Genomic DNA, 24,514 nt, shown 5'->3' on the forward strand with positions numbered 1-24,514 from the left:
ACGCTCTGACTGTGTCTCTCAGGAGACAGCTATATTGGGCTTTTGTCAGCTTGTACTACTTGGCATCTGAAATATTGTCTGGGTTTGGTGGCTGTATGTATATGGGCTGGGTCCCCAGGTGGGACAGTGTCAGATGGTCTTTCTTTCAGTCTCTGCTTCAGACTTTGTCTCCATATCTCCTCCTATGATTATTTTTGTTCCCAGTTCTAAGAAGGAATGAAGTATCCACATTCTGGTTGTCCTTCTTCTTGTGCTTTATGTGGTCTGTGGACTGTATCTTGGGCAATTTGAGCTTTTGGGCTAATATCCACATATCAGTGACTGCATACCATATGTGTGTTTTGGTGATTGGATTACCTGCCTCAGGATGATATTTTCTAGTTCCATCCATTTGCCTATGAATGTCATGAAGTCATTGTTTTTAATAACTGAGTAGAACTCCATTGTGTAGATATACCACATTTTCTGTATCCATTCCTCTGTTGCGAGACACCAGGGACTTTTCCATCTTCCGGCTATTATAAATAAGGCTGCTATGAACATAGTGGGGCATGTGTCCTTGTTATATGTTGGATCATATTTGGGGTAAATACACAAGAGAGGTATAGCTAGGTCCTCAGGTAGCACTATGTCCAATTTTTTGAGAAACCTCCAGATTGATTTCCAGAGTGGTTGTACCAGCTTGCAATCCCATCAATAATGGAGGAGTGTTTCTCTTTCTCCACATCCTCGCCAGCATCTGTTGTAGCCTGTTTTTTGATCTTATCTATTCTGATTGGTGTGAGGTGGAATCTCAGGGTTGTTTTGATTTGCATTTCCCTGATGACCAATGATGTTGAACATTTGGTTAGGTACTTCTCAGCCATTCGATATTACTCAGTTTAGAATTCTTTATTTAGCTCTGTGCCCCATTTTTTTCATAGGGTTATTTGAGTCTATGAAATAGACTAACTTCTTGAGTTCTTTGTATACATTGGCTATTAACCCTCTATCAGATGTAGGATTGGTAAAGATCTTTTCCCAATCTGTTGGTTGCTGTTTTGTCCTAATGACAGTGTCCTTTGCCTTACAGAATCTTTGCAATTTTATGATGTACCATTTGTCAACTCTTGATCTTAGAGTCTAAGCCATTGGTATTCTGTTCGGTAAATTTTCCCCAGTGCCCATGTGTTCAAGGCTCTTGCCCACTTTTTTCTCTATTAGTTTGAGTGTATCTGGTTTGATTTGGAGGTTCTTGATCCAATTGGACTTGATCTTTGTACAGGGAGATAAGAGTGGATTGATTTGCATTCTTCTACATGCTGACCTCCAGTTGAAACAGCACCATTTGTTGAAAATGTTATCTTTTTTTCTCCACTGGAGGGGACAACTCCTTTGTCAAAGATCAAGTGACCATAGGTGTGTGGGTTCATTTCTGAGTCTTTATTTCTATTCCATTGATCTACCTGCCTCTATCTGTCCCGAAACCGTAGAGATTTTATGACTATTGCTCTGTAATACGGCTTGAGGTCAGAGATGGTGATTCCCCCAGAAGTTCTTTTATTGCTGAGGATAGTTTTTGATATCCTGGGATTTTTCTTATTCCAAATTGCTCTTTCTAATTCTATAAAGAATTGAGTTGGAATTTTGATGGGGATTGCATTGAATCTGTAGATTGCTTTTGGCAAAATGGCCATTTTTACAATATTAAGCCTGCCAATCTATCAGCATGGGAGGTCTTTCCATTTTCTGAGATCTTCTTCAATTTTTTTCTTCAGAGACTTGAAGTTCTTGTCATATAAATCTTTCACTTGCTTGGTTAGAGTCACACTGAGATATTTTATATTATTTGTGACTATTTTGAAGGGTGTCATTTCCCTAATTTCTTTCTCAGACTGTTTATTCTTTGAGTAGAGGAAGGCTACTGATTTGTTTGAGTTAATTTTATATCCAGCCACTTTGCTGAAGTTGTTTATCAGGCTTAGAAGTTCTCTGGTGTAACTTTTGGGGTCACTTAAGTATACTATCATATCATCTGCAAATAGTGGCTTGACCCTCCTGTTGGCCTATGTGTCAGCACTCCTGTAGACCTGTTTTCTTTGAACTGTATCTGGGAAGAGAGAGCTCTGCTCTCAGGTGCATAGGTGTTCCTGGCAACTGGCTTTCAGCTCTCAGGGCAGGCAGAAACCCAAAGGGTCCTGCCCCTGACCGCTCCTAGGTCCCAGAGGGCGCAGATAGCAGTAGGCGATTTCCTCTTGGTTCAGGAATATGAGCAGAAAGTCGTTCACTCCTCTGAGTTCTCCAGAGTGTCCTCATTTCTGAGGGTTCAGATCTGTCCTCCTTGGGATTTGGGTGCAGGGAGTCGTGGGATCAGTTCAGTTCAGTTCCAGGCACAGGCAGAAACCAGCAGGTTCCTGCTGCTGACTTCTCTTATATTCCTATATCCAGAGGCACTATGCAGTTTCTTCTTGGGCCAGGAATGTGGGCAGAAGTTGGCAGAAGTGTTGGTCTGTCCTGAAGTCTCAAGATTGTCTGTACTTCTGGGAATTCAGATCTCCTGTCTCCTCCATGGGATTTGGGTGCAGGGAACTGTGTTCAGTTCAGAGCATTGATCTTTTTGTTCAGGATTGTTTTAGTCTTTTATGATTCCATCTGAATTTTAAGATAGTTTTTTTTCTTTTTTCTTTTCTGTCAATAATGAGATAGGGGTATTTAAAATTGGTATGGCATTGAATCTCTAAGTTTCTTTTGGTAAAATGGTAGTTTTCAAAATACAAATTCCACTAATCCAAGAGGAAGGGATGTGCTTAAAACTTCTATGTCTTTATTTCTTCAGTGTCTTAAAGCTTTTATTGTAGAAGTTCTCTTCCTGGGTTAATTTTATTCCTAGACATTTTATTTTCTTTGAGGCTATTGAGAATGGAATTGCATGTGTCCAAGATCTATTTATCAACCCCCCTCTCTTCTGTTGTTGATCTACGGGCAAGACATTGATTTGTGGAAGCTGATTTTGTATTTGTCACTATTTATTTTTTTATTTCTAGAAGTTTACTGATAGAAGTTTTAGAATCTCTATAGGTATGTATGTGATATGTGTCATAACATCTGCAAATAGGGATAGTCTGATTTCTTTATTTGTTTCTCTTTAACTTTGTTCCCTTACCTTATTGCCTCAACTAGTACTTTGAACACAATATTGATTAGGAATGGAGATAGTGGACATCCCTGTCTCATTCCTGACCTCAGTAGGATTGCATCAAGCTCCCCATTTAGTGTGATATTGGCTGTGGGTTTCTATATATAGCTTTTATTATGTTGAGCTATGTTAACTGTAGCCCTATATTCTCTAAGGGTTTAAAAAACTCCTATCTCATTATTCACAGAAAAGAAAAAAGAAGTCAGCTGCAGGAACCTGCTGATTTCTGCCTGTGCCTGGGACTAAACTGAACCAATCCCACAGCTCCCTTCACTCAAATCCCAAGGGGGACAGATCTGCACCCTCAGAAGTGTGAGAACTCAGAGGAGTCAACTACTTTCTGCTCATATTCCTGAACCGAGAGGAAATTGCCTACTGCCATCTCTGTCCTCTGGGCATAAGGACCTCGGAGCAGTCAGGGGCAAGACCCTTCGGGTTTCTGGCTGCCCTGAGAGCTGAAAGACAGTTGCCAGGAGCACCTATGCACCTGAGAGCAGATCTCTCTCGTCCCAGATACAGCTCAAAGAAAACAGGTCTACAGGAGGGTCAAGCCACTGTTTGCAGAAGATATGATAGTATACTTAAGTAAACTATCATATCTCCTGCAAATAGTGATATTTTGATTTCTTCCTTTCCAATTTGTATTCATTTGACCTCCTTTATTGCCTGATTGCTCTGACTAGGACTTTGAGTCCTATGTTGAATAAGTAGGGAGAGGATTGGCAGCCTTGTTTCATCCCTGATTTTGTGGTATTGCTTCAAGTTTTTCTCCATTTAGTTTGATGTTGGCTACTGATTTGCTATATATTGCTTTTACTAAGTTTAGGTATGGGCCTTGGATTCCTGATCTTTCCATGACTTTTAACATGAAGGGGTGTTGAGTTTTGTCAAATGTTTTCTCAGCATCTAATGAAATGATCACTTTTTTTTTTTTTTTACCTTTGAGGTTACTTTTTTGAGGATAGTTTTTTTGAGTATTTTTGCATCAATATCATAAGGGAAATTGGTCTGAAGTTCTCTTTCTTTGTTGGGTCTTTGTGTCATTTAGATATAAGCGAAATTGTGGCTTCATAGAAGGAATTGGGTAGTGTTCCTTCTGTTTATATTTTGTGGAATAGTTTGGACAGTATTGGTATTAGGTCTTCTATGAAGGTCTGATAGAATTCTGCACTAAACCCATCAGGTCCTGAGATTTTTTTTTCTGTTTGTAGACTTTAATGACTGCTTCTATTTCTTTAGGAGTTATGGGACAGTTTAGATGGTTTAACTGACCCAGTTTTAACTTTAGTACCTGGTATCTGTCTAGAAAATTGTCCATTTCATCCAGATTTTCCAGTTTTGTTGAACATAGGCTTTTGTAGTAAAATCTGATGATTTTTTTAATTTCTTAGATTCTGTTGGTATGTCTCCCTTTTCATTTCTGATTTTGTTAATTTGGATGCACTCTCTGTGCCCTCAGGTTATTCTGGCTAAGGGTTTGTTTATCTTGTTGATTTTATCAAAGAAATAGCTCCTCGTTTTGTTGATTCTTTGTATAGTCCTTTTTGTTTCTACTTGGTTGATTTCAGCCCTCAGTTCAATTATTTCCTGCTTTGTTGATTTCAGCCCTCAGTTCAATTATTTCCTGCTGTCTACTCCTCTTGGGTGTATTTTCTTTTTGTTCTAGGCTTTTATGTATGCTGTAAAGCTGCTAATGTATGCTCTCTCTTGTTTCTTTTTAGAAGCACTCAGCGCTATGAGTTTTCCTCTTAGCACTGTTTCATTGTGTCCCATAAGTTTGGGTATGTTGTGTCTTCAATTTCATTAAATTTTAAAAAGTCTTTAATTTCTTTCTTTATTTCTTCTTTGACCAAGTTATCATTGAGTAGAGCATTGTTAACTTCCATGTATATGTGGGCTTTCTGTTGTTGTTGTTGTTGAAGACCAACCTTAGTCCGAGTTGATGTGATAGGATGCATCAGATTATTTCAATCATCTTGTATTTGTTGAGGCCTGTTTTGTGACTGATTATATGTTCAATTCTTGAGAAGGTACCATGAGAAGAAGGTATAGTCTTTTCTTTTAGGGTGAAATGTTCTATAGATATCTGTTAAATCCATTTGGTTCACAACTTCTGTTAGTTTCTCTGTGTCTCTGTTTATGTTCTGTTTCCATGATCTGTCCATTTCTGAGAGTGGGGTGTTGAAGTCTCCCACTATTATTGTGTGAGGTGCAATGCGTGATTTGAGCTTTTTAGTAAGTTGCTTGACAAATTGTATTCCAGCCTTTTACTGTCTTTGTCACCGAGGTGTGTTTCCTGTATGCAGCAAAATATTGGGTCCTCTTTACACGACCAGTCTATTAGTGAAAGATCCCCAGAGTGGGGAGACCCTCATTCAAGTCTCGGGATGACGTGACCCCAAAAATTCACACAAGACCATCCTTGCTATAATCACATGAGGTTTATCGATAGGAACCGGTGCACTGGGGTCAAGACTCATATCCCACGCAGGGGCATTGGAGTTCGACCATGAGAGGCTGGGAGAAAGAGTATTTAAAGGAAGAGGCTGTGAGCCCCAGGGGGTGAGGGGATGTCAAAGATACCACAAGTTACAGGATTGTTTTATGGCTCCAGGAGATAAGGGGATGCCAAGAGGTTTTATGGCCCCCTGGTTCCTGGAACAGAGCTACTAAATCAGGAGAAGGGTCCAGTCCTCAGGTCCTCATTATTTTTATCTCTTGTCCTGTCAGGGTAAAAGTTTGTCAGAGTTGATGAAGAATCTGCATTTGAAACACATCTGGTTAGGCTTGGGCTGCTGGCTTCCAGGAATGCTCTCTGCAGGACAAAATGGCTGGAAGGCACAATGGGGGCTTAAACAAACATCACAGGGGCAGAACAGTTACTCACACTGGGTGATAAGCGAAGTAGTTGTCTTGCATTTTTAATCTGTCTTCCTGAGTCAGGTCCCGTTGCTGAGTTTTGGGCTAATTTAAAACTCTATCTCCCATTAGTTTATGTCCTTTTATTACAGAATTGAGTGTGTTGATGTTGAGAGATATTAGGGACCACTGATTGTTGTTTCCTGATACTTATGTTGTTAGAGGTGGAGTTATGTTTGTGTGGCTATCTTCTTTTGGAGTAGCTGAAATTAGATTACTTTCTTGCTTTTTCCAGGGTGGAGTTTCCCTTCTTTGTTGGAGTTTACCATCTATTATCCTTTGTATGGCTGTATTTATGGAAAGATATCATGTAAATTTGGTTTTGTCATGGAATATCTTGGTTTTTCCATCTATGTTAATTCAGAGTTTGACTGGATCTAGTAGCCTGGCCTGGCATTTGTGTTCTCTTAGGATCTGTGTGATGTATGCCCAGGGTCTTCTGGCTATCACTGTCTCTGGTGAGAAGTCTGGTGTAATATGGATAGGTCTGCTTTTTTTAATGTTACTTGATCTTTTTTCCTTACTGCCTTTTTTAATGGAATTTTTTAAGATGGACATTTCAAATGTTATCTTCTTTCCAGGTTTCAGTCAAAAGCCTCCTATCACCTCCCCTACCTCCTTCTTCTTCTATGAGGGTGTTAACCCTGTCCCACCCACCCCCTTCCTGCCTCTCTCCCTGACATTTCCCTACACTAGCGGTTCCAGACTTGGCAGGACCAAGGGTTTCTCCTCCCATTGGTGCTGAACAAAGCCATCCTCTGCTTCATATACAGATGGAACCATGGGTCTGTCCACGTGTACTCTTTGGGTAGTGGTTTAGTATCTGGGAGCTCTGGTTGGTTGATATTGTTGTTCTTGTGGGGTTGCAAACCCCTTCAGCTCCTTCAATCCTTTCTCTAACTCTTCCAATGGGGACTTTTGTTCTCAGTTCAATGGTTAGCTGTGAACACTCATCTCTGTATTTGTCATGCTCTGACAGAGCCTCTCAGGAGAAAACTACATCAGGATGCACTTCTTGGCACCATGCACTGTCAGCATGCACTTCTTGGCATCAGCAATATTGCCTGGGTTTGGTGATTGTATGTATATGGGTTGGATCCCCATATGAGGCAGGCTCTGAATGGCTGCTCTTTCAGTCTCTGCTACAAACTTTGTCTTCATATCTCCTCCTAAGAATATTCGTTCCCCCTTTTAAGAAGGACTAATGCATCCACAATTTGTCCTTATTCTTGAGCTTCATGTGGCCTGTGGATTGTACCTTGGGTTATCCAAGTTTTGGGCTAATAGCCACTTATTTTTTTTATTTTATTAACTTGAGTATTTTTCTTATTTACATTTTTGATTGTTATTCCTTTCCCGGTTTCCCACGCCAACATCCCCCTAAACCCTCCCTTTCCCTTCTATTTGGACTTCCCCTCCCCATCCTCCCGACATTTACCGCCTCCCCCCAACAATCGCGTTCACTCAAGGTTCAGTATTGGCAGGATCAAGGCCTTCCCCTTCCACTGGTGTTCTTACTAGGCTGTTCATTGCTACTTATGAGGTTGGAGCCTAGGGTCAGTCCATGTATAGTCTTTGGGTAGTGGCTTAGGCCCTGGAAGCTCTGGTTGGTTGGCATGGTTGTTCATATGGGGTCGAGCCCCTTCAAGCTCTTCCACTCCTTTCTCTGATTCCTTCAACGGGGGTCCCGTTCTCAGTTCAGTGGTTTGCTGCTGGCATTCGCCTATGTATTTGCTGTATTCTGGCTGTGTCTCTCAGGAGAGATCTACATCCGGTTCCTGTCGCCTGAACATCTTTTCTTCCTCCATCTTGTCTAGTTTGGTGGCTGTATATGTATATGGGCCACATGTAGGGCAGGCTGTGAATTGGTGTTTCTTCTGCCTCTGTTCTAAACTTTGCCTCCCTAATCCCTCCCAAAGGGTATTCTTGTTCCTTTTTTCCCCGTCCACTGGGGCAGCTCTGACCAGGGTCTGGGGTCCACCTAGGAGAGAATGGGGACAAGAGGCGCAAAAACAGACAGCAAGTCAAGAAGTCTAATCAAGCTGACAATTTTAATTTTTCTCAGGCTGAAGATATACTGGTAGAAGCAAAATGTGGGGAGGGGTTGGGTGACCACAAAGAATGGGCCTGGCTTGATAACCAGGATATTGGCTGGGTAACTCGGCCAAGCGGGGGAACAGCAGGGTGGGTTGCTTAGTGACCTGACCATCAGTGCCTGACCACGGTACTCAGTGATCTGACACCCTAGATTTATGCTATCTATTGAATTTATGTAGAGCTGCAGGTGCTGCTTTTGTCTAACCTAAGGCTATTGCTTTTGTTCTATCATAAGGCCAAAATATAATTCTTTTTTAACCTGAAGACTATTGCTTATTATTCTAGCATAAGGCTAGAACACAATTGCTTTTTAACTTGAAGGCTGCTTTCGCCATCTCAAGGCTGCTCCCAACACCTTTTAAAGAAGGAGTGAAGCATTCGCATTTTGGTCATCCGTCTTGAGTTTCATGTGTTCTATGCATCTAGGGTAACTCAAGCATTTGGGCTAATAGCCACTTATCGATGAGTGCATTCCATGTGTGTCTTTCTGTGATTGGGTTACCTCACTCAGGATGATATTTTCCAGTTCCATCCATTTGCCTATGAATTTCATAAAGTCATTGTTTTTGATAACTAAGTAATATTCCATTGTGGAGATGTACCACATTTTCTGTATCCATTCCTCTGTTGAAGGGCATCTGGGTTCTTTCCAGCTTCTGGCTATTATAAATAAAGGCTGCTATGAACATAGTGCAGCACGTGTCTTTGTTATATGTTGCAGCATCTTTTGGGTATATGCCCCAGAGAGGTATAGCTGGGTCCTCAGGTGGTGCAATGTCCAGTTTTCTGAGGAACCTCCAGACTGATTTCCAGAATGGTTGTACCAGTCTGCAATCCCACCAACAATGGAGGAGTGTTCCTCTTTCTCCACGTCCTCGCCAGCATTTGCTGTCACCTGAGTTTTTGATCTTAGCCATTCTCACTGGTGTGAGGTGAAATCTCAAGGTTGTTTTGATTTGCATTTCCCTTATAATTAAAGACGTTGAACATTTCTTTAGGTGTTACTCAGCCCTTTGGGATTCCTCAGCTGTGAATTCTTTGTTTAGCTCTGAACCCCATTTTTAATAGGGTTATTTGTCTCCCTGCGGTCTAACTTCTTGAGTTCTTTGTATATTTTGGATATAATCCCTCTATCTGTTGTAGGATTGGTAAAGATCTTTTCCCACTCTCTTGGTTGCCATTTTGTCCTAACCACAGTGTCCTTTGCCTTACAGAAGCTTTGCAGTTTTATGAGATCCCATTTGTTGATTCTTGATCTTAGAGCATAAGCCATTGGTATTTTGTTCAGGAAATTTTCTCCAGTGCCTATGTGTTGGAGATGCTTCCCCACTTTTTCTTCTATTGGTTTGAGTGTATCTGGTTTGATGTGGAGGTCCTTGATCCACTTGGATCTCTTTAAGGTACAAGGTGTACAGGGTGATAAGAATGGATCGATCCACATTCTAGTACATGCTGACCTCCAGTTGAACCAGAACTAGTTGCTGAAAATGCTATCTTTTTTTCCATTGGATGGTTTTGGCTCCTTTGTCAAAAATCAAGTGACCATAGGTATGTGGGCTCATTTCTGGGTCTTCAATTCTATTCCACTGGTCTATTTGTCTGTCTCTGTACCAATACCATGCAGTTTTTATCACTGTTGCTCTGTAATACTGCTTCCCCTGAAGTCCTTTTATTGTTGAGGATAGTTTTAGCTATTCTGGGTTTTTTGTTATTCCAGATGAATTTACAAATTGTTCTGTTTAACTCTCTGAAGAATTAGATTGGTATTTTGATGGGGATTGCATTGAATCTGTAGAACCCTTTGGGTAAAATGGCCATTTTTACTATGTTAATCCTGCCAATCCATGAACATGGGAGATCTTTCCATCTTCTGAGGTCTTCTTCAATTTCTTTCTTCAGAGGCTTGAAGTTCTTATCATACAGATCTTTTACTTGCTTGGTTAAAGTCACACCGAGGTATTTTATATTACTTGGGACTATTATGAAAGGTGTCGTTTCCCTAATTTCTTTCTCGGCTTGTTTCTCTTTGTGTAGAGAAAGACTACTGCTTTATTTGAGTTTATTTTATACCCAGCCACTTTGCTGAAGATGTTTGTCAGGTTTAGTACTTCTCTGGTGGAGTTTTTGGAATCACTCAAATATACTATCATTTCATCTGAAATAGTGATTTTTGACTTCTTCTTTTCTAATCTGTATCCCCTTGACCTCCTTTTGTTGTCTGATTGCTCTGGCTAGAACTTCAAGAACTATATTGAATAAGTAGGGAGAGAGTGGCCAGCCTTGTCTAGTCCCTGATTTTAGTGGGATTGCTTCAAGTTTCTCTCCATTTAGTTTAATGTTAGCAACTGGTTTGCTGTATATGGCTTTTACTATGTTTAGGTATGGACCTTGAATTCCTATTCTTTCCAGGACTTTTATCATGAAGGGGTGTTGAATTTTGTCAAATGCTTTCTCAGCGTCTAATGAAATGATCATGTGGTTTTGTTCTTTCAGTTTGTTTATATTATGGATCACGTTTATGGTTTTCCGTATATTAAACCATCCCTGCATGCCTGGGATGAAGGCTACTTGATCATGGTGGATGATTGTTTTGATGTGCTCTTGGATTCGGTTTGCCAGAAGTTTATTGAGTATTTTTGCGTCAATATTCATAAGAAAATTTGGTCTAAAGTTCTCTTTCTTTGTTGGGTCTTTGTGTGGTTTAGGTATAAGAGTAATTGTGGCTTCATAGAAGGAATTCGGTAGTACACCGTCTGTTTCAATTTTGTGGCATAGTTTGGATAGTATTGGTATGAGGTCTTCTATGAAGGTCTGATAGAATTCTGCAGTGAACCCATCTGGACCTGGGTTCTTTTTGGTTGGGAGAACTTTAATGACTGCTTCTATTTCTTTAAGAGTTATGGGGTTGTTTAAATGGTTTATCTGTTCCTGATTTGACTTCAGTACCTGGTATCTCTCTAGGAAATTGTCCATTTCCTGCAGATTTTCAAGTTTTGTTGAATATAGGCTTTTGTAGTAGGATCTGCTGATTGTTCAAATTTCCTCTGATTCTGTAGTTATGTCTCCCTTTTCATTTCTGATTTTGTTAATTTGGACACACTCTCTGTGTCCTCTCATTAATCTGGCTAAGGGTTTATCTATCTTGTTGATTTTCTCAAAGAACCAACTTTTGGTTCTGTTGATTCTTTGTATAGTCCTTTTTGTTTCTCCTTGGTTGATTCCAGCTCTGAGTTTGATTATTTTCTGCCCTCTACTCCTCCTAGGTGTATTTGCTTCTTTTTGTTCTAGAGCCTTTAGGTGTGCTGTTAAACTGGTGACATGTGCTCTCTCCTGTTTCTTTCTGCAGGCACTCAGCGCTATGAGTTTTCCTCTTAGCACAGCTTTCATTGTGTCCCATAAGTTTGGTTATGTTGTACCTTCATTTTCATTAAATTCGAAAAAGTCTTTGATTTCTTTCTTTACTTCTTCCTTAACCAGGTTATCATTTGAGTAGAGCATTGTTCAATTTCCATGTCTAAGTGGGTGTTCTTACCTTTTTGTTATTGAAGACCAGCTTTAGCCTGTGGTGGTCTGATAGGACACATGGGATTATTTCTTCTGTATCTCTTGAGGCCAGTTTTATGACCAATTATATGGTCAATATTGGAGAAAGTAGCATGAGGTGGTGAGAAGGTATATACTTTTGTTTTAGGATAGAATGTTCTATAAATATCTATTAAATGCATTTGGTTCATGACTTCTCTTAGTCTGTCTATGTCTCTGTTTAATTTCTGTTTCCATGATCTGTCCACTGATGAGAGTGGGGTGTTGAAATTTCCTACTATTATTGTGTGAAATACAATGTGTGTTTTGAGCTTTAGTAAGGTTTCTTTTATGTATGTAGGTGCCCTTGTATTTGGAGCATAGATATTTAGGATTGAGAGTTCATCTAGGTGGATTTTTCCTTTGATGAATATGAAGCGTCCTTTCTTATCTTTTTTGATGACTTTTGGTTGAAAATTGATTTTATTCGATATTAAAATGCCTACTCCAGCTTGCTTCTCATACGATTTGCTCAGAAAGTTGTTTTCCAGACTTTCACTCTGAGGTAGTGTCTGTCTTTTTCTTTGAGGTGTGTTTCCTGTAGGCAGTAAAATGCTGGGTCCTCATTGTGTATCCAGTTTCTAAACTGGGTCTTTATAATGGGGAATTAAGTCCACCTATGTTGAAAGATATTAAGGAATAGTGATTATTGCTTCCTGTTATCTTCGTATGTGGATGTGAGATTCAGTTTGTGTGCTTGTCTTCTCTTTGTTTTGTTGCAAAACTATTAGTTTCTTGCTTTTCTAGGGTGTAGCTTGCCTCCCTATGTTGGGCTTTACCACTTATTATCCTTTGTAGCACTGGATTTGTAGAAAGATATTGTGTAAATTTGGTTTTGTCATGGACTATCTTGGTTTCACCATGTATGTTAATTGAGAGTATTGCTGGATAGAGTAACCTGGGCTGGCATTTGTGTTCTCTTAGGGTCTGTATGACATCTGTCTAGGATCTTCTGGCTTTCATAGTCTCTGGTGAGAAGTCTGGTGTAAATCTGATAGGTCTGCCTTTATATGTTACTTGACCTTTTTCCCTTACTGCTTTTAATATTCTTTCTTTCTTTTGCGCATTTGGTATTTTGACTATTATGTGATGGGAGGAATTTATTTTCTGGTCCAATTTATTTGGAGTTCTGTAGGCCTCTTGTATGTTTATGGGCATCTCTTTCTTTAGGTTAGGGAAGTTTTCTTCTATAATTTTGTTGAAGATATTTACTGACCCTTTGAGTTGGGAATCTTCACTCTCTTCTATACCTATGATCTTCTCATTATGTCCTAGATTTCCAGTTTGTTTTGGGCCAGTATGTTTTTCCGTTGTACATTATCTTTGACAGTTGTGTCGATTTCTATGAAATCTTCTGCTCCTGAGATTTTCTCTTTTATCTCTTGTATTCTGTTTGTGATGCTTGTATCTATGGCTCCTTATCTCTTCCTTTGGTTTTCTATATCCAGGGTTGTCTCCTTTGTGCTTTCTTTAGTGTTTCTCTTTCAATTTTCAATTCCTTCACCTGTTTGATTGTGTTTTCCTGTAATTCCTTCAGGGATTTTTGTGTTTCCTCTCTATAGAGCTTCTACTTGTTTACTTGTGTTTTCCTGTATTTCTCTAAGGGAGTTTTTTATGTCTTTCTTAAAGTCCTCCATCATCATGATCAAATGTGATTTTAATACTAGATCTTGCTTTTCTGGTGTGTTTGGATATTCAGTGTTTGCTTTAGTGGGAGAATTGGGCTCCGATGGTGCCATGTAGTCTTGGTTTCTGTTGCTTGGGTTCCTGCACTTGCCTCTCACCATGAGGTTGTCTCTGGTGTTACCTTGTTCTGCTATTTCTGTCAGTGGCTAGACAGTCCTATAAGCCAGTGTGTCAGGAGTGCTGTAGAGCTGTTTCCTGTTTCCTTGTTTCCTTTTAGCCAGTTATGGGAACAGAGTGTTCTGTTTTCAGGCTTGTAGTCATTCCTGTCTACTGGCTTTCAGCTGTTCCTGTGGGCATTTGTCCTAAGTCCACCAGGCAGGTCACTTGGAGCTGAAAAGTTGGTCTTACCTCTGGCCTTGGGTCTGAAGTCCCTACTTGGGGCTAGGTTTCAGCTCTCCTTAAGGGCAGAAACCAGGAGGGCCTGCCCTTCCTTTTCTGGGGTATCTGTGCACAGGGGGCCCAGATGGAACTAGGTGTCTGCCTGTAGAGTCAGAAATGTGCACAGAGAGTAGTCTCCTCTGGTTTCCCAGGCATGTCTGCCCCTCTGAAGGTCTAGCTCTCCCTCCCATGGGATTTGGGTTCAGAGAGCTGTTTGATTGGGTCCCTTCCGATCCGGGTGCAGTCTGTGCCACACGGCTCCTGCTACTTCAGTGGCCCTATCTTCCTGTTCCTAGAGGTCCCATACAGTCTCCTCTTGGGCCAGTGACGTGGACAAAGTTGGGCAGTACTGGCGGTCTGTCCTGCCTTGCAGTCTCAGGAGTGCCCACCTGTCTGAGCGATGAGCTCTCCCTCCCAGGGCATTTGGCAGCAGGGAGCTGTGGGCCAGGATCAGTGAGGTTCAGGTACCAGCTAGATTATATGTAATATAAATTTGTGCTGGGATCAAATTCAAGTTTTCCAAAATCAAAAATAAAAAACATACTGATGTGATCAATCTAGAGGAAAATATCCTTTAATTGCAGCCCTGGGAACCAGCTGGGCCACCTTTGCCTTTGCCAAATAAAACAAATCTGAAAGCACATAGGAATGAAAACATTTATTTCCTGTTAAACTGCAGTAACTGAAGCTGAACTCAGACATCATCAGTCTTAAGCTTTCTACATTTAATTTCTGTCATTCTTGTAATTAGTCAGTATTTATTAGTGATCATAGAAGTCACAGAACTGCCCATCATCCCACACAATACATAAGGACATGTGAGACTAAGTTACAGTCTTAATAAAATTCATAGTCAATGCACAATTCTAAATTCCACTTTAATTTATTATATGTGTATGAAAATTTTGACCGCACATATGTCTGTGTCAGAGGAGAGCATCAAATCACTTAGAACTAAAGTTATAGATGGTTGTAAGCCACCCTAGGGTTGCTGGGAATTGAACTCAGGACCTCTGGAAGAGCAGCCAGTGCTCTTAACCATGAGGCATCTCTCTGCCCCCTACACTCTGTATTCATTACTTTGTTGTAAGGTTTCCAAAAGTCCTCCAGAATTCTGCATGAGCATTGGGTCCACAGACTGCACACAGCCACGGGCTTGCTGTATATCTTCTAATAGGAGCTTTTCTGGATAGGGAGAGAACAACTTTCATGCCAGCATGTGGGGTTTATAATGGGCCACATCTTCTTGCCACTTGAACACTGAAAAAGTATAATGAACAGAATGATCCTGTTACAATCAGAGCTGCTACATGGAACAATTGCTCAAAGTAGTGCTTGCTTTTCCATAGTAATACTTTACTTTTTTTTTTTGACCCAGACTGCCTGGCTGCAAATCTTATTGTCTGAATCATCCTAGGCTTTCTACTTCAGATTGTGGCGTTTAAATTTTTAGGTAGTTAAAAGAGAAAACAAGTGCAGATAGTTCCTTTAAACAAAGTATGTTCAGCTCATGTTAGCAGTTATGAGACTGAGTTTGAAGAACTCAAAATGAAAATAATCTCAGAACTGGGGGTATTGAGTAAATTCAGGTATGCATTGCTGCATGGGTTCTGACAGAGTTCACAATTTGAGAAAAGAGAAGACAACTGTCAGACGTAAGACAATTAAGAATGTGTGTTGGGAAAAAGTATTAGGGAGGGTGACAGAGCAGGAATGTACAGCCTCAGGAGAGTCACCTTCATGGGACTCTTTCTGGAGTGTCTTTTGTTTGGAACTTCCTGGTTGATCTTAGAAAATCATGTTAAGAGTCATCCGTATGTTTTAATTGTTCCCTTCTATGATAGACATGTGTGGTGGTTTAAATGATAAATGTCCCCCATATGCTCAGCTTTTTGAAAGAGTGGTTTGTGTTTGGTTGTGTGGTTTGGGGAGTTGATGAAACCTTTCTGAGGGAAATGCACCATTCATAGTGAGATTTAATCCAGAGCTCACCCCACTTCTAGCGCTCTCTCTCTCTCTCTCTCTCTCTCTCTCTCTCTCTCTCTCTCTCTCTCTCTCTCAACAACATCATGCTTGTAGTTGAAGATATGAATTCTTAGATTCCTGATCTATCCACCAGGCTTCCCTGCCAGGATAGACATGGATCCCTCTGGATCCAAAAGTACAAATTAGTTCTCTTTCTATAAGTTATGTTGGTTACTGTATTTTATCATAGCCACAGGAAATAACTAACACAACATACCATTCCTCCAATGCAACCTTTGTAAAATTTATTTCACAAATACTGTTTTCTACCATTGATCACAAGACTGTCAGTTCAACAATTATTTGTGGAATTTGTTTAGTAGTGGGAAAAAAACCCAGAGTGTATTATATTAGATATCTAGAAAGGCACAAAGATCACATGTTACAAGAAAAGACACTGAACTCAGGGAAGTGACGTTGCTGGCTGCATATATCATGGGGTTGACCTCAGTTTTAAACTTCCTGAATCCAAGTTCAATGCACCTTTCACCAGCACAATCACTGTAAGTCATGATTGGATGGTGAATGTTCCAAGACCAGGGGAGTACCTCAGAGATCCTGGAAGAGACAGCTAGGACATCCTGTAGCACTACATGCTTTCAAAGAGTCCCACCTAAACCTTCAATTTACATATTTGTCATAATTTTCCATCCCTAAAATCTTAAATATTATACAAAATCCACTTCTAATGAATTTTTAATGAACTAAATCATGAACTCCTTCAATTAATCTTCCATCTGCTTTTTGCAGCTCTTTCACAAATATCTGTGAGCTATGTGGATAAAGTGACACTTATCACTGTCACATGATATGTCTTACATTTCACTGCTTCCCAAAGGAGGTTGTACAGGTTCATCAACCCTGGACTTGAAATCAAGCTCTACTCTCACCCATCTCCCGCCCACAAGTAGGAGGGGCAATGTTTCTGGATTTGCAAACATGAGGGTGTTCAGTGAAAGAGAAGGACAGTCGGTGATCCAGAAGCTGTGGTATCATGAGTGGCTCGGCTCTGAGCTTCACCATATTCCCAGGAAGCATCCTTGGGTTCCTCCAAATAGCCACTGTGCTCAGCCTGCTCCTGCTGCTCTTCAAGACAGCCCAGTTCTACCTGCACAGGCGATGGTTACTCAGAGCTACCCAGCAGTTCCCATCCCCACCTTCTCACTGGTTCTTTGGGCATAAGGTAGGAAGGAAAGAGAGGGTGGGTGGGAGAGCAGGGAGGATGGGGCTCTCAGAGAATAAGCATCAAACTTACAAAACAGAGTTTGTTATAAAGCAATGTTTCTTTATGGGACAGGCAGGGATGGGACACAGCTCAAGCTGAACTTACTCCAGCAACAGGGGCTCACTGCTCAAAGACCCTGGTCTTGCTACTGTCAGCTCTGATGCTCACTTAGGCAGATCTATCATCTGTTCTGAGAGCCCCAGACTTGGAAGCTTGTGGTTGGTCCTACCTCAGCCTTTTTCTTTCCAGGCTGAGCAACACCTGCAACCTTACCTGTTCTAAATAAGCTGAGCTTCTTGGTGGTTCCCTGCCCCCGTTTCTCTGTTATCCTCCCCACCACCACCACCACCACCCTGGCACAGAGATTGTTTGAGAACATGGCTACAAGTGTGGTAGAATCTGTCCTGTGTAGGGTAACAACAGGCAGGAATCACAAAAGGCAGGAATCACAAGAGGTGCCTGGTGTCCTAAAGGGACTCACTTTGTCACTGGGTAAAGCAGCTGACCCTATATGTTTACATAAGAGTGAAAGAGCTGCCTTGGTAAATGATTTATAGGTTGAAAACCTGATGGTCATAGAAGTGGTTCTTCAGATGTGAGGGTCCATTGCTAACGATGCACTGTTATTCGAAGTCCATTTGTTTATGAGCCCTCCTCCTGCATACCCTGTAGTGTATGCTCCATGTTGCTAAGAGCACTGTACACCTCAGTGCCCAACCAAGAGCCTGGCAAAATTGGGCAATCTCCAGGAATGAGAGGAGAAAAAGAAGCCCAGGGGCAAGGAAGGGCTTAAACTGTTACCTCTGAGAGGATAGACACAGAACTAAGTCAAAGGATTCAGGGAGAAGCATATGACAAGGGCTGTATATTGACTACATTTAAGAGGAGATGAGAGTATGTGGAATTTGAGCCAGAGCTCAGGTTTTCAGGCCAGATACTGGGGAACACAGCTTCATCTAATAGGACCACAGCATCTGACTCACATCAGTTCCTAGAAGAGAGCAAAGGTCTGAATGATACCACAGATAGGCCATAAAACTCTGCTCCAGTCCTAGGTTCTGTTAAATCATCCTCACTAGATCCCCATGGTGTTCTGCCTTCTATTTAGAACCAATAACTAAAACAAAAGATTTTTTAAATTTTACTCTGGGGGTTTTGTTTGTTTGCTTTTTGTTTTGTTTTGTTATGTGACAATGTCTTACAAAGTAGCCCAGGCTTGCCTCGAACTGATTATGTAGCCTATATTGGCCTCATACCAGCAGAGATCCTCGGGCTTCAGCCTCCTAAGTGTTATGTTAGGATTACAAATATAACCCACCATAAATGGCATGAAGTATTTCCAATGGTTCATTTTTCTTTTTTTTTTTTTTTCTTTTCTTTTCTTTTTTTCGGAGCTGGGGACCGAACCCAGGGCCTTGCCAGGGCCTTGCTCTTGCTAGGCAAGCGCTCTACCACTGAGCTAAATCCCCAATCTCATTTTTCTACTGATATCAGATCCCAAAGGACCAGGAGTTTCAAGATATTCTAACACGGGTAAAGAATTTCCCAAGTGCCTGTCCACAGTGGCTCTGGGGGAGCAATGTGCGAATCCAAGTGTATGACCCTGACTACATGAAGCTGATTCTGGGGAGATCAGGTGAGAGTGGAACTCCATCATCATTGTGGATCTTCTAGTCTGGGTTTATGCCTGGGTCCATGAAGTTACAGAAAGAAGTGGTGGTTCAGTTACTAATGCCAAAACAGTGCCTTTCATTTTTTTCCTAGCCTATACTCAGCAATATTTACTTAATACTAGCTTGTATTTAGTACTGCAACATTAAAAGAGTAGCATGGATTCAATTCATTTACCTCTTTGAACTAAATTTGTGTGGTCAGTTATATATAAAAGTAAATGTCATATGTATGGTGCCTTGACTTTGAATCATCTAGTTGGTTCTGTTCATGGTTATCATGGAGCTAACCAAGCCACTGCTGTAAAACCAACCACAAGGTTTGAATCCTTGGAGTCTAGGATATAATAATCTACATTGCTTGCTAATTTATCATTCTAATCCTGGGGATGAAGAACTTCTGGTTGCATTCCTAAGTCAAACTGTCAAGGTGGGTAGAAGGGGGTGGAAGACAAAGGGAGGTAGCATGGGGTAAACAGCCAGGGAGCCTTGACAAGATTTCAGGTCTCTCTCTGGTCTCATCTGGAGCCATCTTTGTTTCTAATTAATGCCTTCCTGTTTTTACAGACCCAAAATCCCATCGTTCGTACAGATTTCTAGCTCCCTGGATTGGTATGTACAGCCATATAAATGTCAATTGTGTTCACTCTCCACTTGAGTTTGTCCAGAACGTTATCCTGACTCACTGAGAATAATGGGAGATGGGCCATTATCTTCAAGATGTGATTTTACACTTAACCTAGTTTCTTTTCTAACCAGACATTAACCTCCTCCTTGTGTTTCTGACCACCTTTTTATGAACATTCTCAGCCTGACATGTATACATCCTTCCTTCACTATTTTGAATCTTTATCCTGTAGATAAAGGATCACATCATATGTACCAGAACAACTGAGGAAAATGTGTTGAAAAGTACTAGTTGTTTTCCACTCTTATTTGTCTTCCTATTCCTCCAAGACCTCCAATGTTTGTCTCTCGAAAGTGCCCCCAGTCTTCTAATACCATTGCTTATACACGCATTCACACAACCATCTCTGTTCAGGGTATGGTTTGCTTCTGCTGAATGGACAGACATGGTTCCAGCACCGACGAATGTTGACTCCAGCTTTCCACTATGACACTCTGAAACCTTATGTGGGCATCATGGCAGACTCTGTTCGTATAATGCTGGTGAGTCTCTCTCTCTCTCTCTCTCTCTCTCTCTCTCTCTCTCTCTCTCTCTCTCTCTCTCTCTGTGTGTGTGTGTGTGTGTGTGTGTGTGTGTGTGTGTGTGTGTGTGCCCCTGTCTCCCTCTCTCCTTTCTGTCTCTATATTTCACACTCATGCCTACAACATACTGACAACACAACACAAAGTCAGATTCTACTCTTTACCAAAAAAAAAAAATCACACAGTCATATGGAATAACACACAATTCATGGTGTGAAATAGGTTCCTCAGAAGTCAAAGAAGACCAAGTATAAAGAGGGAGGGATAGGAAGAAGGGCATAGGGGAGAAGAGGAGAGGAGAGAAGAAAAGAAAAGAGAAATCATAGTGGGTACATGGCCGAGTCTAACAGCATGCTTGATGAATGGTGAATCCTACCAGACAGCAATGTTGCCTTTACCTCTTCCTTGTATGTCTTGAGTATGGCACCTTCAGTAACCAGGGATATTCTCAAACATGTCACTCTGTCCTGGGGCCCAGAGCTTCGACATAGAATTGAAAGACACATACGGTGAATTGCACACCAGGGCCACATTCTCACAACAAAATGTGAGGCACCCCCATACCCTGTATGACTGTCATTTTTTACTTTATAGCACTCATTAAACTTTTGATGAGTGAGAAAGAGTTAAAGACCAAAGATTCCCATTAGAAACACATGGGCAGGACCATGGGCTTCCTTTTCCTTAACTCTTTTATTCTCATATCTGAGTTTCCCTTATTTTCCATCAGTTCTTCCCAAGTTTCATTCATCTATCAGAAAAATGAAGGATTCCCTCATGTCGTTTTCATCCCCTGAAAAGTTGTAACTGATTTACAAAATTCAAAGTGAAGACATGTTTAATTTTATAAATTCTATGACAAATGGGTATCAGATATTGTTTTACACTTAATTTTCTAAAATATGTCTGTATTAGTCACGTCTGTGGTTTATATGATTTTAGCCTTGAGGTGCCAAAGTGAGGAAGGGTTAGTTTTAGCTCATAGTTCTAAGGAATACAGTCCATTGAGGTGGACGAAACATGAGTAGTTGTTTCATGATCCCAACCAAGAAAAGAAAGAGGAAGACAAACACTTCCTTGGCTTTCTCCTTTTCCCTTTCTATTTAGTCTAGAATCCTAGCCCATGGAGTATTGTGTTCTCATCCACAGAAGTTCTTACTCTCTACATAGATTCTGCTCATGCCTACACAGCAACACTCAAAGGTGTGCCTCAATAAAGAACTTGGTTGGTCTTTTCTTTCTGTTTTTTTTTGGGGGGGGGATTCCTAAAATGTATTTATTTACTTATATTTTTATTGTTTATAGCAGTGTTTATTTGTTTTAGTGACTGAAGAATTCAGCATAGCTGAAGGGGTATTTTCTTCATGCTGCCACAAACAGACACAAACAGATATAGCACAATATCCATATTTACCCAAGCACATTCTTTTGAGGCTCTTTTTTATATATTCATATGCCATAACACCTTATTTAAATAATAGATATTTTCAATGCTAATTTCCTTTGTTGACTGTCTCAAAATCTTCTGCAGATACCTTCAGGATTCCAATATAAAGCTTGTTTCTTTCCTTCTGCCATGATTGCAACAACTGTATCTTCTGCAGCAGGGTAAAGCTTAGATGCAGGAGAATTAGCCCTGGATACATGATGTTTGCTTCACCAAGTACAAATTCCATGGCTCTTTTACTATTCTGATGATGTGTCAAGATACAAGAATAATTATGAAGAAATCCTAAGGTTGGATAAAAATATGCTCCTCTTTTTCTAAATGAACACTAATTCTCCATTTACTGTAAGGATTTCTGTGTTTTCATAGTTTTTGAACATGAATCAAGGTGAAGGGGGCAATGATACAGAAGGGCCTGGAGCAGGAAGGAAATTGAATTAGAAAGTGTCCAGCCCAATTAATGCCAGCATTGACAGTTGGAGCTGTGTCATTCTTAAAGCAATCTTTAAATTTAAGTCTTTTTTAATCATTACTTTCCCTCCTAAAAGACTTTTCAGATCATCTCCCCCTCATTACCCACGCAACCTCAAGTTCTCTCAAATGAAAAAAAAAACCAGTATAACATCAATTCCTCCCCAACCATGAAAACAATAAACCCCCCAAAACCCCACCAAACTGTAACCAAGTAAAGACAGGCTCTTAGACTCTGCCTCCTCCTCTGTGGGGTTCCCTGAGCTCTGAAGGGAGGGATTTGTTGGAGAAAACTCACTTAAGGATAAGTGTTCCAAGGTCTTTCACTCTCTACATAATGTCTGGCTGTGGGCCTCTATGTTCCCATCTGCAGCTGGGGAAGGCTGCACTGACGGTGGCTGAACAAGGCATTGGTCTATGAATATAGCAGAATATCAGTCATTAGGAGTCATTTTATCACTACATTTTTCCTTCATTTTTTAGACCAATATTATCTGGTTTTACCGTAGGTCTCTGGACTTTCTGGTCTCAGGTTCTTGGTAAGCCAAGCAGTGTTGAATATAGGTTCCATCTTGTAGAGTGGGCCTTAAGTCAAGTAAGACATTGGTTACTTGTGCCCACAAGCTTTGTGCTACCATTGCCTTAGCATTTCTTGCAAGTAGTACATCATTGTAGATAGGAAGCTTATGGCTGGTTTGTTGTTTATGTTTCCCTTCTCATATCATGCGGAGAACTTTCCTCTACTGAAGATGATGGAACATAGGGTGAAGGCTCTATGTAGGCACCAGCTTGACATCTGCATGATCAATGAGTTATATAGGTGTTATCTTCAGAAATGGAGCCAGTTTGTAGAGAACAACCTAGAGTCTTGGCAAAAGCCTAGGTTGTTTGGGGATTTCTGCCAGGTCACTTTGGCCAACAACATAGAAGAACCCCAATCCCTGTGATGGAATCTTTGTTCAGTAACAAGAGATGGCTAGTTGGGACTCAGTCTCCTTTCTTATTTGAAGATTTTTAGATCATCTTCATACATGCATATATTTTAGGAAGTTCCTATTGTATTAAGTTTCCATAGTACACCTCAAATGCCCTTTAATTTATCTGTCTCTCCTCATATCCCCTCCCACAACTTCCTCTCCCCTCCCCCTACCCACTTGATCCAGCCCCGCCCCTTTATCCGTCTCTATCCATTCTATTTCTCTTTCCTAGCAAGACCTATCTGTTCCCTTTAGTCCTTTACTCTATACCTACCCTCTGTAGTTCTATGGACTGTAGCTTGGTTATCATTGACTTCACGGCTGATATACACACATAAGAAAATGCATGTTTGTCTTTCTATGTCTAGAATATCTTACTCAGGATTTTTTTTCTAGTTCCATCTATTTACCTGAAAACTTCATGATGTCACTTTTTAATGGCTGAGCAATACTTCATTGTGTAAATGTACATTTTCTTTATCCATTCTTCTGTTGGAGGACATCTATATTGTTTCCAATTTCTGGCTATTTTGAGTAGAGCAGCAATGAACATGGTTTAGAGGTGTCTCTGTAGTAAGATGAAGCATTCATTGGATATATGTCCAAGAGTGGGATAGCTAGGTCTTGAGATAAATCAATTCCTATCTTCCTGAGGAACTATCACACCGCTTCCCTTGGTGTCTGTACAAGTTTGCACTCCCAGCAGCAATGGATGACTGTTCCCCTTAGTCCACATCCTCACCAGCGTGAGTTGTCACTTGTTTTCTTCTGAAAGTAGCTTTGATTTGCATTTCCCTGATGGCTAAGGATTTGAACATTTATTTTTATTTTTTTGGTATGGTGTGTGTGTGTGTGTGTGTGTGTGTGTGTGTGTGTGTGTGTGTGTACATGTAATACTCATTAAAAAAGACAGTCTAGTAAGCTGGTGTGATTATTATATTGGGGTGGAAATTTTCCCTGTGTAGTTGAACGAAGTACTCATCCATCCATTTATCCATGGATATTTATAAGGCATGTGGTGGGCCACATTCAACCCATGAGACCTTGTCTGTTCTATGCCAGCAGACCCTTAGTAGCAAGAAAATGAGATCGGAGAGTCCAGATTATATCTACCTTAATGGAGATGGGACAACTGGGTAAATCTGATTACATCCACCACATGGTATTGTAGAATAACTGCTCATTTTCCCCATTTTTATTAAATTGGATATTTCTTATTTACATTTCAAATGTTATTCCCTTTCCCGGTTTCCTGTCCATCAGCCCAGGGTATTCCACTCCCCATCCACTCGCCCTTACCACCCCCCACAACAATCCCCTACAATGGGGGTCCAACCTTGGCAGGATCAAGGGCTTCCCCTTCCACTGGTGCCCCAACAAGACTATTCACTGCTACACATCCAGGGTCAGTCCATGCAGTCTTTGGGTAGTGGTGTAGTCACTGGGAGTGCTGGTTGGTTGGCATTATTGTTTTTATGGGCTTGCAAGCCCCTTCAGTTCTTTCAGTCCTTTCTCTAATTCCTTCCACTGTGATCATGTTCTCAGTTCAGGGGTTTGCTGCTAGCATTCGCCTCTATATTTACATGTTCTGACTGTGTCTCTCAGGAGAGATCTATATCTGGTTCCTACCAGCATGCACTTCTTAGCTTCATC

General features: G+C 40.8%; 1 protein-coding gene and 1 pseudogene across 3 annotated transcripts in view; one reads left to right on the forward strand and one right to left on the reverse strand.

The window, feature by feature from the left end:
- The first annotated feature begins 16,856 nt into the window (after positions 1-16,856).
- The window catches only part of LOC116884798 (cytochrome P450 4A12), a 34,350-nt gene continuing 26,692 nt past the window's right edge, over positions 16,857-24,514 (forward strand). The window contains exons 1-5 of one of the 3 annotated variants that reach the window (XM_032886033.1): positions 16,857-17,045; positions 17,375-17,389; positions 18,591-18,723; positions 19,325-19,369; positions 19,800-19,927. In XM_032886033.1, coding sequence (XP_032741924.1) covers positions 16,857-17,045; positions 17,375-17,389; positions 18,591-18,723; positions 19,325-19,369; positions 19,800-19,927 — 510 coding nt within the window. Of the gene's footprint in view, positions 17,064-17,374; positions 17,390-18,581; positions 18,724-19,324; positions 19,370-19,799; positions 19,928-24,514 lie in introns of all 3 variants that reach the window. The other 2 variants (XM_032886032.1, XM_032886034.1) reach the window with 2 other exon arrangements.
- LOC116884891 lies at positions 21,408-21,793 on the reverse strand (annotated as a pseudogene).

The sequence above is a fragment of the Rattus rattus genome, chromosome 15 (genome assembly GCF_011064425.1).
Source record: "Rattus rattus isolate New Zealand chromosome 15, Rrattus_CSIRO_v1, whole genome shotgun sequence".
NCBI lineage: Eukaryota > Metazoa > Chordata > Mammalia > Rodentia > Muridae > Rattus > Rattus rattus.